The sequence below is a fragment of the Cyrtonyx montezumae genome, unplaced genomic scaffold (genome assembly GCF_038088225.1).
Source record: "Cyrtonyx montezumae isolate F1298 unplaced genomic scaffold, pur_monq_1.0 scaffold_2, whole genome shotgun sequence".
NCBI classification, from domain to species: Eukaryota; Metazoa; Chordata; class Aves; order Galliformes; family Odontophoridae; genus Cyrtonyx; species Cyrtonyx montezumae.
The window spans coordinates 16,600,734-16,619,583 of record NW_027071936.1 but is presented as its reverse complement, the minus strand read 5'-3'; the positions used below and the strand labels follow the sequence as shown (position 1 = coordinate 16,619,583).

Sequence of the window (18,850 nt, the reverse complement as noted above, 5' to 3'; positions counted from 1 at the left end):
TTACTGTTATGCTTACCTAGTTTCTGGTATAAATATGTATGTATTTTTCCATCTGAGAGCTTTTCCTTATCTTTTTTACTACTATAAAAACAGATTTAATCTGATTATCCTCGCGAGTATCATTTTTGAACCCTACTGTGCTCTTAACTTCCTGTGATCATTGTGTCAGTGAGTTTCACAGGCCAGGAAGGCTTGTCAGGAATGAAACTGAGAAATGCCCAACCACATACACATTTTACATGAAACAGAGGCATTTTTTAAAATCCTCCTCCTTCTCCCTCCTTACAGATGAAAAAATTGGTTGATTTTCAAATGCAGCTTGAATAGAACAGCATTACAAGGCATTTTCTAGTGTAGTGCTAATATTTTATAAGAACATGGGAATTTCCTAATGTGTTTGATACAGGTGTGCTTGACACTACCAGAATTTAGGAAATAGGCAGTTTAGAGGTGACATAAAACACAGGATTTATTTGAGTAACATTTGGGGTTTTTTTTACAGAAAGCTTTTAGGACAGGCACTAGTACACGCTTGGATGATCGTGTTTATGCAATGTGCCAGATAAAGAGTCAGCCTCTTGTTCACTTGATGAAAATGATACATCCCAACTTGTACAGAATAGACAAGCTGATTGATGAGGTAATGTATGAAGCCTGACTTGTAACATTTTCTACCTGCAATGGAGTGTCTTGTAAACTTAACGTGTTACAGTAATTTATTTAAAAGTCATGACAGTAATGTAAACCAGGCATTTTTCACACTGTATCTATTATGAGATAGAGTTTTTCTTCACCTTGTTTCAGTGGCCACAATAATTCCATGGTTTTCAATCATATAAAGAAGGCAGAGATCCAATGTATTTGTGTTTTAGAATTGTCTGGGGGGAAATGGGTGAAATATAATGGGCATGGAATACTTGCTTTTGCATACTGAAACCCAATCAAGCTGGCTGGAATAACAGACCTCCAGTTGTTTCTCGGCTGTGGATGAAATCTAGACTGTCACGATCAGACTGATTAAATATTTTATGATCAAAAATAGTTTTTACTTGTGTGCCTGCTACATAGGTAGTTGAAGAAATACAAAATATATTTTTTAAATCATAGTAACTAAGATGGGATTTCATTTAGAGGCAAAGCTCTAATTGAAAATAAGTTGTGTTTTTGTTTTTTTTTATAATTGTTTTCACAAGGTGGTTAGTCATACTTAGTTATAGCCCTAGCACTAGCTTTGCACAAAAAACATGTAAGTGTTCGTTTTTAGGTATCGTACAGGCTTACATAGGCAGTGGAGTACTTCCTCTGGCAGTTAATATTGTTCAGCACATCCTGTAAGCTATTTGCCATGTCAATCTTCCTTTTAAATTATCTCATGTATTCACAGTATTCTTCAGTGGAATTAATTAGTCAGGCTTTTCAGATTTTTATTTTTTGTTGTCTCATATTTGAGAAGGCAACTTGAAGTAGCCCTATCGACATTCTTTCAGCACAAATTTCATAGACGATGCTGTTTTTCAGTGTCTGAGTGATGTAAAAAAGGCAAAACAAAAAAATAAAAACCCAAAAACACACCAATCTCTTTGGGAGGTCCAGTTTTATTATGAATTTATTTTATTATGGATTTCAGATTAGTTGCTTGTAGTGGAATAATAAAGTAAATTAGGATCTATCTAACCTACTGATATTAGTTAAGCCTCGTCTTAAATTATGTAAAGGAGTGTTAATCTGCTGTTTAGTACTGGCTCTGTTTGAAATATTTGTGAGAAATGCTGCTTTTGAATCTTTCTTCTTTAGAAAATTCTTTGTATTCTAGAGATCTTCTAAAAAAAATGCATTTTTTCTGTTCACACTTGGTTCTTGGAATAGTCTAGAACTTCTCCAAGTGAACTTCAGTAGCTTGATTTTCATATTTATATATAAATCCTGATATCTTTTGTAATACAGTGTGGAATTCTTTTATATGGTGTATTTTATTTATTTATTTATTTATTTATTTTGTAGTCTTGTTATGTGTGTATATGTGGTAGGTCTCTAGAATGTGTTGTACTGAATATTTACTGAAGTGGAATGCAATGAGAAAATTTATAAAGGTTGATTGCAGATAACTGCCTTTAAGGATAGGATGCTGGAGTTATTTTGGAAGCTTGGTATCCAGAGCATGAGAATGGTTCCATATGTAGTTTAATGAACTTCTATTATTTTTTCTTTAGCTTATAAAGTAAGCTTAAGTGAAATAACACATTAAAATTTGATGATACAGATACGATCACTTGAAATTTAATATTATATTTCTTATATGAGAATGCTCAAAATGTTGCTAGAGGTTACCCGTGCTTTTTCCTCTTTTTTCACGTCAGATTAAGACAAAAATACTCATACGTGAATTTTTCTTTATTACTGTGTTCCTGATGATTGTGTTCTTTACAGAGTACAATCCATGTAAACGACAGAGTTGTTCCTCAGCCTCCTCTTCAGAAGTTATCTGCAGAAAAGTTGACGAGAGAAGGAGCTTTCCTCATGGATTGTGGTTCAGTAAGTTACTAACTTTATATACTCAAGATGCACTCTGAATTGTTGAAAGCAGCCTGTTTTCAACACTAGTTCCAGTGAAAGGCTTTCATATTTTTGTCTCTGGAATATCTGTAATTGAGATTGTATATTAAATTTTCAAGGGTTTGCTTTTTCACACTAAGCAAATTGGCCAAGAGTTCATCTCAGGTCTTTTTTCTGGAAATAATGTATTTCCATTTTCAAAAGCTTATTTTAATAGATATTAGATTGCAGGTACTAGAGTCTTTCTAACAAAGCACATAGGCATTGAGGGAGGCACCTTCTCAGTTGTGCACAAGTGTAAGTGGTTTTATGGTATGTGGCTCACGTGAGGTAAGAGTTGCAAGGGCAAGGGAATTGTAGGGATTGATTAAAACCTGCAAATGCAGTTGAAGTTCATCTTAGGAATTACCCTAAAAACACTTAGTGGGATAAAACATGCTACTTTTATAACGCAATAAAATATGGCGCTGTTCTGATGGCGTTCCAGAAGGAAAGCACTTTAAGGTTCAGAGGCTAAGTGTAAATGTCAGACTAGCTGCTTTCTTCTTATGTCTGCAGAAGTTACTTCAGTATGTTTTGATAAATACTGCTTTGATGTAACTTGTTGAGAGTGGAAGTCTGCAGAATTGGATACAGTGTGTGACTTTAAGGTCTAGCTTTTCTATGTTACGAGGTAAAATGCATTAACTGTACCAGCGTAGACATGTCCTGCATCCTCACTCTTTTGATACTTGCAATTTAACTCTTTTTTGACATTTAATGATCTTAACTCCAAACAGTACCAACTATTACCAAGTTAGAGTTCAAATAATGAATATAGAAGTGTACACGTGAACTGCAAGCGAAGCTCTCGGGTGATTAATACGCATGAGTAGTGTTTCCTGGCAATATTGAAATTATGTTACTACTTGTCTCTTTCTCTAAAATGCACGTAGAAACCTTTACTTAAACTGACTGATCTCTTCCAGAATTTTTATATTTGGATTGGAAAAAACTGTGATAACAACTTCATAAAAGATGTCCTCGGGTGCCCAAACTATGCATCGATACCCCAGAGAATGGTAGGCAATTAATGATCAGTGCTGTGTAGTGCTTACATTTGCAATCTGTTTAATCTAGTTTTTGTGCATTGTCAGTTTTTCGTCGTGTAATTGAAAATTTGATTTATTTTTAAAACTCGCTGTCTAACTTCCTGCCAAATCCATAGGATGCAGAAGTTGTCAAATGCTTTTAAGGGAAGAATGTAAATGTGTTCATTGAATGACAAGAATTGTTCAATAATATTACCTCTTGTGGAGGGGGGATTGTGGGTTTGTTTGCGGGGTTTTTTTTTAGTGCATGTGGGCTCACAAAGATAGTGTGTAATTTGTAGATAACTTCTCTTGGACATTTTTTAAGATAGTCTAGAATAAAGTTCTAAATGGAATTGTTATATTTGTGATTTCCGAAAGCTAAATCAAAATGTGCTTTTGTGGAAGTGCATTGCAAGGTATTTCCTGCTCGTAGAGCATGAATAGCATGAAGGGAAAGAGCAAATGAAACTGGAAATTATTAGAACAGGTCAGAAAGACTGGTGAGCCTTAAGACTGCTATGAAATTCAATGTTCGTTCAGGGTTTTGTATTTTGTTCCCGTTGGCAACTTAAAATTGTTTCCTGTTATTAACTGGTGGTAGTATTAGATGATGGTGTTTTCAGGAAAAAATTGAAAGGATGGATTAAAAAAAAAAATCCGATGGTTACACAGCATTTGCTGTAATGAAAAATGAGAGAAAAAAACTAACACAGAGGTTTTCATCTTTGCAGTAAATGAATGAAGGATATAGTTCAAAAGCAAAGGCAGAAGCAGAACTATTTTTAAATCTGTATGGAGTTTTTTCACCATATTAATAATCTTAAGTTATATCAACCCAAGAGACAGTATCTTTATCTCATTGAATGACTCAAGCAAGCTGATCACTTCTAAAATGAGCTCGCTTTCTAAAATCTTTGGTACTTAAAAGGCAACTTAGGTTAAGGGTGTTTTACTTCCAGTAGAACAGATAATACAGAGTTATTGTATTTTAAGCTGAAGAGAAAATGTCCGTATGTAGTGCAGAGTAATTTGGTAATAGAAATGTTGGCTATTTTGTTATTGTCATTGTCATGTCTATTAAATTAATTTTGGTAATAAAAGATAACTTCTTTCAATTTTTCAACCAGACACAGCTTCCTGAGATAGATGCACTTTCTTCAGAAAGGACACGGTCTTTCATATCCTGGCTTAGAGACAACAGACCTTTAAGTCCAGTTCTTCAAGTAATAAAGTAAGTATTTTCAAGTAATAAAGTAAGTATTTTATTTAGATACTGAATAATTATCAGCAAGTTATATTTACAGCTTCTAGTTGATACTGATGAAAAGTTGGAGTATCTAGGCCAGAAGAAAATTGAGTACAATTTGCTTGCCAGATGATAGAATGTTATCTAAAACCCCTTGACAACAGAGATTATAAGCAACCTTGTCAAATAAGGAAAATGGAAGAAAAAAAATGATATTGTGTAGGAACAGCCACAAATGTAAAATTTTCTGTTAGTCTTCGTTGAGATTGAGTTTAATGCTTTCAGAACTCATTGCCATCAACGTAATTTCTAACTTTGAAAAACTACATCATTGTTATGCTTTCATTCTTACATTCCTAGAAATGCCACCTGCTTTTCTCCCATGTTGTCTCTTAAAAATATCACAAAACTGTAGGAGTTGGAAGGGACCTCTAGAGTTCATCGAATCCAAGCCCCTGAGATGCTGCTGTTTGACAGCAGAATATCACAGAACTGAGATCACTTCCCTAAGAGTTGTTTTTTATTTTATTTTATTTGAACTTAGAGTTATTTGTACTGTGGTGCCTTTAGGCTGAGTCTAAAATTCCAAAAAGAGTTAGAAATTCTGAGAACTTAGATCCCTACATAAATGTGCAGCGGATTTCATTTGCTCAATATTAGGATTCAAATACCTTCTTCTGTTCTTTCAGAGATGAAAATCCTGCCAAAACTGAGTTTTTTCAGCACTTAATTGAAGATCGGACAGAAGCAGCTTTCTCTTATTATGAATTCTTACTGCATATTCAACAGCAGATTTGTAAGTGAAATAAAATAAAGGAAAAAACAAAAAGAGCCCGGCTTCGGGTAGCATTGGCTGTGAGAAGCTACGGGAAGTTACAGAAGTGGTTGTTTGTTCTTCACAATATGTAGTAACCAGAACTGTTCTGGAAACTTTACAGCTATAGGAGAAGTATACATTTCCAGAGGAATTTTGCAGATAGACTTCACTCTAAAAGTGCTAGGAGCAATGAAGCTGTTTCACTAGTAATCTTTAAATTGATTTATACGCGTTTCCAGTAGTGCAGCAGTATGGTGCTCTGTTTATTGCAAGCTGGTGAATTTATGTAGCTCTGTGGGATATTTCTTAACGAAATGTATGATTAGGTAAAGCCTTTTTTCTTACGTTTGGTATGGTAGCCCTTCACGATTCGGATTCTTAACAAAGATGTCAAAGGGCAGTGCTGTATGTTGGTTGTTTATATGGATTTCTTTTTACAAGGAATGATTCGTATTTACTAAAGACTTCAGCAAATTCCCTGTGAAAGTTGTAGAATTTCACTGAAGTACGAGAATTGTAGAAATGGAATATATAATGTACATAAGTGTTACATTTGTAAAGAAAATGTAAAAATGTAACTAAAAAAAAGAGCGTAGTGTACGGAACTGTTGAGTGTTCAATGATGAATTGTTTCAGTCTCAAGTTGGCTATTAAAACATGCTTAAACAAAATGCCTGTAGGAAGAACACAACTTCTTGTTCTGTTTAATTTTTAGGTGAATTTATTTAAGGTTGGCTTACGAATTAAAAATATTTTGCTTTATCTTGTGGTTTTTTTATATTTATGCAAGCACCCTGTTTTTGCAGCAGAACTCTAACTGAACAACACATTGAAGAGAACATGTTTACCTCTTTATTCACAGACGTCTGGAAGGGAGGAAAGTACATTGTATAATCCAAAAAAGTTGCTGAAACTCTCCCTGTGTCTTAACATAAAGAAGGCATATCTGTTAAACTTACTTTACTTTGTGTAAACTGCTGTTGGTCTCGTTCCAGGCTTCTGTAATTTGTTTTGTCTGCCATTTAGGGTAAAACGTAGGTAGTCACCCTGTCTGATGCAATGACTTCTGTGATATAAAGAAGAACAAAAATGGAAGGGGGATGAATGAACTTGCAACAATGAAAGTAAAGGTATTAAAATGCCTTTGAATTGCAGAATGACACAACTGTTCCATCTTTCTGAACCTTGTTCTTGCTGATGTTTTAGTAACTCAGCGGTGGAGTTTCAGATAGATTTAGCCCAGATGTTAAAGTTAGGTTTTAAAGTTAAAATGGTTTGGTTGTGTTTTTTTTTTTTGTTTTTTTTTTTTTTCAAAGGCACATTACATTCACAAAACGTAGTCACTTCTGTGTAGTATTTGGAACTTTTTTGTTTGTTTAATGAGACGTGACTAAAGTGAAATGAGTACTGACAGATTAATGATAGTTGGTGTGATTACATTTTAGTTTAAAGTCATCTTTAAAATATTAACATGTTGCATAACTACCATATCCCCTGAAAACAGAACGTGAATAGTCAAGAGAAAAAATGTACTAGCTATGGTTTGCAAATGCTTTAAAAGCTACACGACTTAAATTGGTCAAGTACTGTTCTGCATGTTAGCACCAACTCATTGTTTGGGGGAAATATAATTTGTGTGTTGTCTCTAAATGTGTTTAAGTTGCCCAAAGAGGACTTGAGAACATATTTCCATTTAGTAAACGATCATGTAATAAATGTCTGTGGCAATGCTGAATGTTGTTTGTAAATCAGACCCCAAGGATTTCAGTACTGATGCGCTTGTTCATAGATGACTTTACAGTAATGAAGGCTACTTGCTGAAGAGCAGAGCATCTCAAATATTATTTCTAATTGCAAAGATGAGCATCTTTCAATTGAAACGGCCCATGATTTCTGATTTGTATCTGTAATCACTTCTGCAGAATCACAAGGTAAAGTTCCAGGAGGAAGAGTAATGTAAAGGCTATTGGGCCCACGTAACTGAGGCAGTACCATGTTTGTTAACTGAAAGTTAACGGCCTGTGGGTATAATTTCATGTAGTGGAACACCGTACCGCAGCTGTTCAGCTCTTTAGATTTTGAGGTCAAGTAAAACATTAAATTATGTTCACCTCACTAGTTCAAGCACTGGCCTGACTATTTTATGTTTCTTTCCCCTTTAGATGTGCGATGTGTGTTGCTGTGGCTCCTTTGTCCTTGTCACAGGGATGGGGAGAATTTTGCTGCAGCTCTGGAAGGGGAAGGTCAGAGAGCTTGTGGGCAGCTAAGGGGGCAGAGCTCGGTGCTGGTCACGCTTACCTGTGGTGCACTCTGGTGCCACGTTCTCCAGCTTGCTTGCACGCTGTAAGCTGTGACAGAGATCGTATACTATGGAGATGCTCAGGTGTTCCTGTGTTGGTGAGCAGGTGTGTAAGCGCAGGGTGTATTTGTGTGCTGTGCTTTTCACAACTAAATAAGCTACCACAGGGGTAAATCAGCCACTCTGGAATGCCTAATTTTTGCTGTAATTTTTCTGTGAAAGCAGCAATTGCTGTCATGAAGAGCAGGATCCTCAGCTGTCAGCTTTTCAGCACAGCACTTGGATAAAATCATCAACCTCTTTGATGGCTTTGGCTAGCCACTATGCTTTTGGTGTAATGTTTATAGAAATCATACTTAATTTTTTCAGGTTGGCTTTCTAGTTTTACAAGTTAGTTTTTGTAGCATAACTTTTTCTTTCTGAGAAGTGTTCAGCGTTTATATACACACACATTATTTCAAGCTATGTGAATGGTGTTGTGTTTTTTGGGCAGGCCTTAGTATTACTACGCAAAATTTTGCTCCCAGAAGGATGTGATTTGCTTTGGTGGAGTCACAGATTTGTAATGCCACAGCGATTTGGTGTGTGCTGGAACCTCGAGGCTGACAGCTATTTTGCTTCCTTTTGGCTTGAGTGTCTTAACTCCATGCTCAGAGGTGCTCTGCTACCACCACTACTCTTGGTGCAGAAGACTTCCTGTATTGTGATGGAGAACAGGTGTGTTAGCACAGAATTAAGCTGAAAATTGCCATTTTTTCTTGACCGTTCATAAACAGTCTGAGCCAGAAAGCACTGCAAGGGCTGATTTTTTATTATTTTTATATTTTAAACACAATCAAACTGGATAACAGTCCGACAGTGCAGAGAAACTAAAGTGGATTTGCATTTCACAGCCATTCATAGACATGAGATTTCCAGTTTAGTTCATGCAGTTGTTATCTGTACCAGGCTGCCTGCAACCCCGGGGATTTCAGCTGCTGTTTGTAACACAGGCTTCATTTCCCAGTTTCTTGTAGCTTTTTAAAACTAGGTTCCCTAGCAGTTTCTGTGCAGTGTGGGGTTGCCGGTGTGGAGACAGTGTCTCCTGCAAGGGACAAGACTCGTAGTGAGAGAACTGAAATGGGAAAACTGTTTGTTACAAAGCGTTTGTTCTGTTCAGCTTCATTAATTCAGAACGTGTCCTGTTTTTGCATCTGGGGTTCTCTTAAATTGTATATCTGCGCAATAAAGGTTGTGTGTAAGCTGCAAGATGGGCTTGCAAATGTGGCTGGGAAAAGCGTTTCACTTTTCTTCTAGCGTTAGCAAATGCTCGTTGCTGAGGAAAGGATTTTTCCTAGTTGTGAGCTGCAGCCAAGTGGGGAACCACTGGGTTTGGTTGTTTTCTAATTCAGAAACCTTTTCCTGAAGGATGTCACCTTACATGAATTAACTTACAAGTGCCTTCAGCGGGTCCTTTAGAAGATCCTAGTCAACTACTGAGGAAGCGTACCTATCAGCAAGTTTGTTTCACTGCCTTGGAGTACTGCATCTGTGCCGGAGTAACAGAACAGCCAGGAGATGGCTGTATTTCCTCTGGTGAATTTGCTTTTGGTGAGAAATACGGTAGATATATAGGAGGTATATACAGGAGATGTGTGTTTGCATCGTGGAAATTCATCATCCTTTGTACTTCTGTGCACGCTCTATCTGTTCAGTATTTTAACATACACTGCAAAGAGCGTTCTCATGTGATAGCTAAGTAAATAGGCTGTGCTTCCAAAAAGTTTGGAAATAAGTGGCTCTACCTGTATGCAATGGGCAAAGCAAAGTGCAAATGCAGGTTCCTTCCCGCTGGTGAACTTTCTGACAGTGTCGTGTTTTTATGTCTTGGGTTTCTTTTTCAATTTAGAACAGGAGCAGGAGGAGTCATACCATGAAGTAGTACCCGTAAGAAACTCACTGTGGTTGTAAAGATGACAGGAAATGATGCTGTGATTTCATTATGAGCGGTGCTGGGGCAATTCTGACAGTGCTGTGTGTGCGAGTACATTTTTGTGTGTTGTGGGATGAGGAACGTGGCAGTCCAGCCCTGTTGCTTGCAAGTCAGTAGCAAAGATGAACTTGTTGGTTGCTGGTTGGCAGCAGCGTTACTGCAGCCAGGTGAGAAGGCAGTAAGCTCTTCCAAGCCCTGTGGTGTTTCATAGACTTGTAATACAGTGTTGGCTATGAGTCGCCTCTGTTAGGGGCATCTAACACCAGCTCTGGCTCTGGTTTGAGGACTCCTTTCCATATTCTTGCATGCCATTCACAGAGTGCTTTGTGTCTGCCTGACTGACAGCTCTTTAATTCCTGCCGTGTGGGGGGATCAAAGCGCTCTGCAGATGTGCTGCTCTGTGCCACTTGAAGCTGTTTGGGTGCGTGAGGAAGTTGTGGTCTGTTTGCTGTGAAGATAGATGGCTCCCAGGGAACACATGACACAGCATCCATGATCCCCAAGGGCTGGGGAGGTGTGGATTTAGACCCTGAAGGTCGAGTTTGTGTCTGGTAAGTAAACCCCTCTAAATATTAGAGCGGCTTTATCTTCTGTAATACAGTAACTGAAGAAGAGAATGGAGATTAAAAATGAGCATCGATTGACCACCTGCCTGCTAAAGATTGTACCTCGTTTCAGTCCATGAACCAGTTCTTCATCCACTCCTGGCTGGCTGGGGGTGAGCAGTCTCCTGCTCTGTGTGGCTGTCAAGCATCAGCAGGCAGTGCATGGGTAAACAGCTTTGTGCCAGCGTGGTGGTGCGCAGCCTCCTGCTGCTGAGGGAGGAACATCTTGTGCTCCTTTGGATGAGAAAAGAAATGTTCAGTGTGAAAACAGGAATCTCACGCTTTGAGAAGCTGCACTTATCACAAGAAGCAGGCAGTGCCTCTTGAGAAGGACAGAAAAACTTGAGTACATTATACTCAGGCAAGATGGTAATTTTTTATTTTTTTTTTCAGTTTCAGATAAGCAGTTTTGAAGCAATAATCTGTCGTTTGCTCTCTGGTCATTTTATATCAAAGTTGGTCAGATGGAGAGGAGATGTTTAGTTGTATGAAGTGTTACATTGTTCTGCAGTGCAGGTAACAGTTTCCTCTTCCTGCTCTCTCTATTGTTGCTTAACTGTAGAGAATGAAACCATACGCGTCTCATGCATTTGCCTGAGGAGGGAGAGTTGGTCGTGTTGTTCTGTTGCAGGGCTAATAGGTGGGAGGGCCAAAGGCTGTGTGCTAAAGCGATTCTTTGGGAGCAGGGCGGAGATCTGGGCTAGCCTGGGTTGTGCAAATAGACAAGCTTTAAAATAATCACCATGTCAGAAGATGCATTAGAGTGTCTTAAAAATATTTGAGAAGATGGCATACCCACTGTGTAGCCAGAGGATGGCTCCGTTTTTCCTTTCCTGCATGTCCTGTCTCTGTCTTGCCCTAGAGAGAAGGAAAGAAGCTGAAAGAGGAATTTGTAAATGTTAATTACAAAAGCAGAAGCCCGGTGGAAGAAACACACGTTATAAATACGTCATGTCTGAACAGAGAGCTGCTAAAGGGTCTGTCCCCTTCTTTCCTATAGCTCTCCTTTTGATGCTGAAGGGCTGCTATCAGGGAAGGCTTTGAGGTGAACAGCACAGCACTCCCAGCCTGTCCTCATAAGTGACACGTTCCATTCCATGGAGCGTTTCTGTGGCCCTTCTCTGGATGTGCTCCAACAGGTCCACGTCTCTCCTGTACTGATGGTTCCACGTCTGGAGTCCGGAGCCACAGGTGTTCACCCAGAGATTTCCAGTACTCGCATAAATTCAGCAGTACAAATTTAGTCCCTGTGTGATGTAAACAAAGCGTTTCAGATGTCTGAGAAAGGCTTTGAAATGCAACACAGAAAATTTTTCACTGAAAAAAAAAAGCAAAAGTAGGGAACTGGTAGAGAGCATCTGAGTACAAAGATTGCATTTGTTTTGACTTAATTCCTCAGATCCTTTCAAGATCAGTTAAGAGCGTATACTTCATTAAGCTCTCCTGTGAAGATCAATTAAGAGTCCTTGCTGCATAAAAAACTCATGAGAAAGTGGCATTTTCACCCAGGCACAAATCAATGAATTGCTGTGTTATAACTCCTGTCTCTTAAGCACAGCATATTGCAAGTAGTGGGATTAGCAAGGACAGACACCAAAGGATCCTCTGTTAAGAACCACTGAATAAACAGTGGGAACATGAGTGATTTTCCCCCCCCCCCCCCCCCCACTATCTCCCACGTGAACTGCACAGGCAGAAAACTGCCAGCCTCCATCCTCACATCATGATTTTCTGAGGGTGAGCAGGGACAGGAATTCAAGGCGACTTTCTGCCTGGATTGTTGCATAGATGATAACAGCAGGGATTCAAGATGAAGACACAATTTCCTTCGAGCCTTCAGACAACAAAGATGTGTGGAGGGCTGGGGAAATACAAATTGGGTGCAGAACCCACAATTCAAGGCTTTGTAGGCTGAAGGCTGACCACAGCATGATGAATACCTGCATGCAAGCAAAGGGGAGAATACAGTCATGCTGAGACAAGCATGAATTGAAAGTATCCTTTAAATCCAAGTGTGGAAGAAGTTACCCCCAGTGGCAAGTTTGTCTCTGACAAAGTATCACATGCTCGCATCAGCTCTGAACTTGTTTCTGGACACATTGTGGTTTGACAGTTTCAGAACAGTGTCAAAATGCCACAGTGTTGAAGTTAACTAGAAGAAAATAAAAGCCCTGTGACTTCTGGTTTTACCTATGAGAAGGACTTAAAGTGCACCCCGACACAGAGTTAAATTATGACAAAATCAGCTGACAGGCTACAAGAAGCAGCATGAAGTTCCAGGAGGAGGAATTCAGACATCAGTCAGCTGCAGTTTGCCTCTGGCCCTCCAACCTGTTTGCTAGACCCCTTGGGGGTAGGTGGCCGATCTAAGGACAGTAGCAGCACTCCAGTCACCATGTGGCTCTTACCTTGATGCGCTCCATTGTATCCTCAATGTAATAACTCCTGATGAACTATAGTTGTTTCCAGAAAACACCCCAGAAGTGATTAATGGAAAAATAAAAACCCAACAAAGCTATCAGTGATAGTTGTATTTTCTACATCCATTACTTTCATTGCAGCTCCCAATGCTATCTCGTCCTTTAGCATTCAGCAGCGTGTCAGATGGCCACGAACCCTGGTCAGACTGAGATTCTGCTACTGCATTGAAAACTCAGCTCTTGTCAGCAAACAAACAGACAAAACATATAAAAGACAAAAGGAGGCTCTTCCATCTGCGTCCTTATTACTGACAGCTTGCTTCCTACTGCAAGAATTACAACTGTATGTTAGCAGCAGTGGTACTATGGTCACAGTGCAAACAGCATTAGCTTAGCACAGCAATTTCTGTAACACATAACGTGACAGTGAAGGAGTAGGTGAATTAAAAGCTTAACTTGCTTGTACCACAGTTAATGGCCTCTTATTGCTTTCTCATATTGCTTTTTTACAGCTTTCAAGAGGGCACTCAAAGCCGGAGCAGTCAAAGTAATAATAAAAGTACTAATTATAGGATTTAGTAAATCTCATAATAACTTTCTCTCAAACTGCTTTGTAGTAACAAGGCTGTTAGAAGCCTCTTGCGTCCTTTCTGCTGGTCGCTGCAGAAACTAGTGCCCAGTATTTTTGGCATCTGGAGGTAGAAAAGGAACATCCAGGTGCAGCGAAGCACCAAGAGCTGCAGGTAGGATTGGTAAGCACTGCTGAAGACTGCAGACCTAGCAGCCAGGGTTGGTGAGCACCTGAGATAGAAAAGCACTACATCTCCTCAGTTTGTCCTGTACTAATAAAAGCAGCAGGGTTGCTCTAGTAGAATATACTGGTCCAAATCAAATTCGGGGAATCAAACCTACACCGAGAAAAGGAAAGCGCAGGGCATAGCACAAAACAAAGCATGCACGAGTGGGGGAACGGCAGCAGTTCCGCAGCCCCAAGCCCTCCTACTGCCTGCCCTGAGCCATTCCTGTTTCTCCAATGATTTACCTCTGTCTGGGTTATTTCTTGTAAGAACTTGGGTTAGAAAAAACACAAAGAAATGATATCTGATTCAAAGCTGTTCCTTCAACCCCACCTTTGCAGGAGCACCAGCTGCAGCTTGTAAGGAGGACTGAAATCACTCTGATTTTCTGCCTGATGCTGACTGGGGTTACACCCCACAGGACTGGGCTGCAGCAGAAAAGCTTGGAGAAAAATAAAGGCCTGAAGAACAAAAATTTTCACAGTTTCAACAAGTTAACCTACTAAGCCAGCTTTAGGCAAGTACTTTCACTCTGCCTGCCTTGATTCTGAGGTTGCTCCCTTCCCATTGAATTGCCACTCGCTGGTCTATGCAGCTCTACCAAATTTCAGCTCACACCGGTAGAGTTTTCTTTCCCACTTCACGGTCCGTATATTTTATGCTTTAAAACACTAGCACCTCTATCTTTCCCCCACAAAATGCTGTGCTTCCAGATTGAAGTTATAACATTGTTTTTAGTTCTAACACATATTCATCTTCAAAATTAGATTTTTAAGGTGCTGCTTTTCCTCTGGACCAAACTTTTCCAGACACCGTCTCATTACATCACACAGATTAAATTTCACCTTCCTTTCAACTAGATATTGTTGCTGCAGTTACCTCACGCTTTCACTTTGCCTGCATAAAAGTAGAAAGACCTGCTAAGTAGTTTAGAAGGAAGGCAGGAGCTTGACTCGTTGCTTTTAATGCATCGAAAAGTGTTTTCATGCACCTTGGATGCCCGGGTGATGCATACAGAATCTGTCTCACCTGAAATCTACAGACACTGCCTGCAATTGGCACAGGATGCTCTCAGGAGCTAAGGACTGCCATTTGTTTCTTACAAGATTATCTCTTTTGAGTGCTTTAGAGCAGTATGAAGACAAAAGCTTTTCGCTTTTTTTGAAAGATATCACAGTTTAAAATGGCAGTAACACATGGGCTTGTCCTGGATAATGCCAATGAAAGGCTCTACACCATCCTTTACTTATTAATTTGTTTTTTCTTATAAAAGTAACCTCTTTGCTCTTACTCCTCACCTCACTTGTTGCTGGCAAAGCTGGGAAAAGACATAATTATTAGGGAGAAAAGCGTAGAATCATATGGATCATAGAATGGCTTTTGTTGGAAGGAGCCCCAAAGATCATCAAGTTCCAACCCCCCCCCTGCCACAGGCAGGGCTACCAACCCCCAGATCTGGTACTAGACCAGGTTGCCAGGGCTCCATCCTACCTGGTCTTGAACACTTCCAGGAATGGGGCATCCACAACCTCTCAGGGCAGCCGGTGGCAGCTCCTCAATGCTCTGTAAAGAACTTCCCCTTGACATCTAAGCCAAACTTTCCCTCCTTGAGCTTAAAAGTATCCCCTTTGTCCTATCGCTATTTACCTAACTAAAAAGTCGATTCCTCTCCTTTTTATAATCCTCTTTTAAGTACTGGAAGTGAGGTCTCCTCACAGCCTTCTCCAGGAAGGAAGAGCCCAGTTCACTCAGTCTGCCTTCAGAGAGGAGGTGCTTCCTAATCATCTTTGCGACCCTCTTCTGGACCCTCTCCAACAGCTCCACATCATTCTTGTACTGGGGGCCCCAGACCTGGACACATTACCTCGATGAAGCCTCACGAGGGCAGAATAGAGAGAATAATCCTTGTTTTTATTGCTGGCCACCCCTCTTCTGGCAGAGCTCAGAATAACATTGGTCTTCTGAGCCGCAAGAGGAGCAACAGCTGCTTTGAAAACAAGGCTCCTCAAGTGTTCTCCTTATATGTTGAGATGTTGTGATGGATGTCTCCTCCCCTCTCACCACACACTGCTTTGAGCTGAGAGTGTTTGGGTGAGGAACACGGGCGTGGGAGCGGCTTTGCCTGCAGGTGTGTGTGGGCTTAGTGCTCACCTGTGTGTGGGGAGAACTTGTTCCTTTTGCTTTGTGTACTGGAATCAAGAGAACTATATTTTTGAAACAGTCTCAAAGAATTTTCTTTAAAAAAGAAAAAAAAAAAGGTGCAAGACTGAGTGCGTGCTGATGTGCCCCAGATCAAAGGTTTTGAACACAAAGGTCACTATCAGCTGAAGGGACACTCCTCTCCACACTCTTCTGTCTTCATACCATTGAAGCTACTGTTCTTTCTCGACCAGTTTTACTGTAACTAATGTTCGGTTTTGGTTTCCAGGAGAATTATGTATAAAAAGTTGAAAGCGATGAAATGTTCAAGCCATAAAATCATAAACACAGGAAGAAACTCTTAGCACTAGTTTTAACCTAATTACATGTAAAATGTTTGTATGAAACATTTTCACAGTAGACTGCATGTGTGTGTATATATATATATATACATATATATACACACATAAATATGTATATATATATATATATGTATACACACATATATATGAACTCTAATAAGATTAAACCGAGTTTAAAAGGATGGGTTTTTTTGTTTGTTTGTTTGTTTTTTGTAAGATGCGGGTGTGATTGGTTTCCAGTAAGTACATTTGCTTATTTATTATTTTATTTTAAGGGGAGATGCAAGCAATTATTGCAAATTGCAATTGCAATTGGTCCTTTCTGCTATTTGGGAAAGTAGTTAAGCAGAGTTACACGTAATCACAGCAGTAGTGAGCCCAAACGTTTGTAATAAACGAAGGATTTTAAAGATCGATTTCATAGCGATCCCTGGAGGCGAGCAGACACAGGTTGGGTGGGACCCCGGGCAGTCCTGGCTCCTGATCCGCGCTGGACCGGCACGGGTAGCTACGGATGTATCAGCAGAACGTGGTGCTACGGGGGCTGCTCCAGGCGTGCCTCGTCAGCAGGTTCATCAGCGGCGTGTTCGGGGAGAGTCCTGCTGGGCAGAACCAGAGGGCTGGGATGATAACGTGGCACCCCGCTTTCTACGCTGTGTGGTTTCCGAGGGTGGGGAGAGGAAGGGTCGCGTTGCCAGCCTTTCCCCGGCTTCCTGCTTTGAAGCCGGGCGGAGCAGGTTGCCCTGCGTGCTGCGGACGGAGCTTCCCTCCGAGGGAGCGAGAGCCGCTTCTGCCGGGTGACGGGCGAGCTAGCTACGGCCTCCACAAGCTGCAGAGCTAATTTCCTAGGGTACCCTTCATGGGAAAGGCCATATCTATATGCAGAAGAAGGACGTGATGTCACTTCACTTTCTGACGTGTAAGGTGAACTGTGGCTCTCATAACAAAAATCTGTAAAAATGCTTTAGAATGTGTGTATTATCCGTTTATATCTCGTCATTGCCTGGGATTAAGCGTGCACGCCTAAACAGGAAGCGATTTACTTCTCTTGCGTTTCCTAGATAGCTCTAGCTGTGCAAGCCCTGAAGGATGATATAGTTTCTGAAAAAGAGACAAGGAAAGGCTATTCCTTGCATGGCAACACTTTTTTCAAAGTGAATGCAGCTGTTGCTACACATGACAGAGCTGCACCGTGTCCTAAGTTCTGTAACTAACTTTCCCTTGCTGCTTGCTCGCTTCCTATTGAGGCTCGTGCTTGGCTCGGTCTTCGGTGTGCAGAAGAAAAGTTTTGAAGAACGCTGGCCTTAAAAAGATGTGGAGTGTAAAAGAGGACCATGGTCTCAGCCATTTCTAACTATATAACATATGTAACATATGTAGTTGATTCAACAGCAGCTACACAACCCTCGGTGCCTCTATTTCTTTTGCAAGTTGGTTTTGCTGTCCTTTCAGCGGTGTGATTGCGGCATCACTGTCACAACACTGGCACAGAGACACCTTGGATCCCTTACAGCTGCACAATGGCAACAATTCCTTCTACAAAAGGAGAGTTTTTAGAAATGAAACAATATCACTATGGAAATCAGTGGAACTGGACCTCAGTTTAATGTCAGATCCTTGAATTGGTTAGCATGAATTCATGCTTTCAGCTGCCAACTCTGAGCTTTTTTACAGCACAGTGACACATCTCAGTGACTCAGCTATAGCTTGGTACTGAAGTTAGTGCTCCGGGGTGGTGATAAGGATGAATAATCATGCAGAGGGACTCAAATCACCCTCTGATTAGCAGAGTTGTTTGTTTTTTTTTTTTAACAGCAGCAGAATCTTTAGGCCAAATTCCTTTTATTTTCCTAAGAATCTCAGATCAGTCCGTCCTTTGATACACTCTGAAGAGTCACATACTAAATTAGATGTTGTGATGTCAAATGATGTTCAGGTAAAAAACTAAGAACAACCTTAAACGTGCCCAGCTCTCCAGTTTCTTGACGTTCTCATTCAGCACAATGGCAAACAGGGGTTTTTCTTACGCCGCCTTCTGCTCACTCCCTGCATGGGCCGTGGGTATCACAGTTCCTGAGGTGCAAACAGCAGAGCAGGGTTTGGGGCAGCCAGTATTCCTGCAGCATTGCACGTCATTCTGTGTTTTCCAGACAAACAGTTCTTTGGACTTCAAATGAGCCACTGACCAAACTAAAAAAGGGTCCTAGTTACTTTGAACTCATTTATTCTCTGATAGAGTTTATTCATAGGATCACCAAGGTTGGAAAAGACCTGCAAGATCATTCAGTCCAACTGTCCGCTTATCACCAATAGTTCTCGCTAAACCATGTCCCTCAACACAATGTCTAAATGTTCCTCGAACACCTCCAGGATCAGTGAATTCACCACCTCCCTGAGCAGTCCATTTTAGTACCTGACCGCTCTCTTGACATAGTATCTCCTAACATCCGATCTCAATCTCCCCTGGCACAACTTGAGGTCATTTCCTCTCATCCTGTCACCTGTTACTTGAGAGAAGAGGCCAACCCCCATCCTCTCATCCTGTCACCTGTTACTTGAAAGAAGAG

At 40.4% G+C, this 18,850-nt stretch overlaps 1 protein-coding gene across 3 annotated transcripts in view; it reads left to right on the top strand.

The window, feature by feature from the left end:
• SEC24B (SEC24 homolog B, COPII coat complex component) overlaps window positions 1-18,850 on the top strand; it is a 108,745-nt gene that overhangs the window by 34,443 nt on the left and 55,452 nt on the right. For 2 of the 3 annotated variants that reach the window (XM_065736487.1, XM_065736486.1), the window contains 5 exons: window positions 503-640; window positions 2,428-2,532; window positions 3,522-3,614; window positions 4,754-4,857; window positions 5,562-5,701. In XM_065736487.1, coding sequence (XP_065592559.1) covers window positions 503-640; window positions 2,428-2,532; window positions 3,522-3,614; window positions 4,754-4,857; window positions 5,562-5,676 — 555 coding nt within the window. In that variant the 3' untranslated portion in view covers window positions 5,677-5,701. Of the gene's footprint in view, window positions 1-502; window positions 641-2,427; window positions 2,533-3,521; window positions 3,615-4,753; window positions 4,884-5,561; window positions 5,702-18,850 lie in introns of those variants that run through there. The other variant, XM_065736488.1, reaches the window with a different exon arrangement.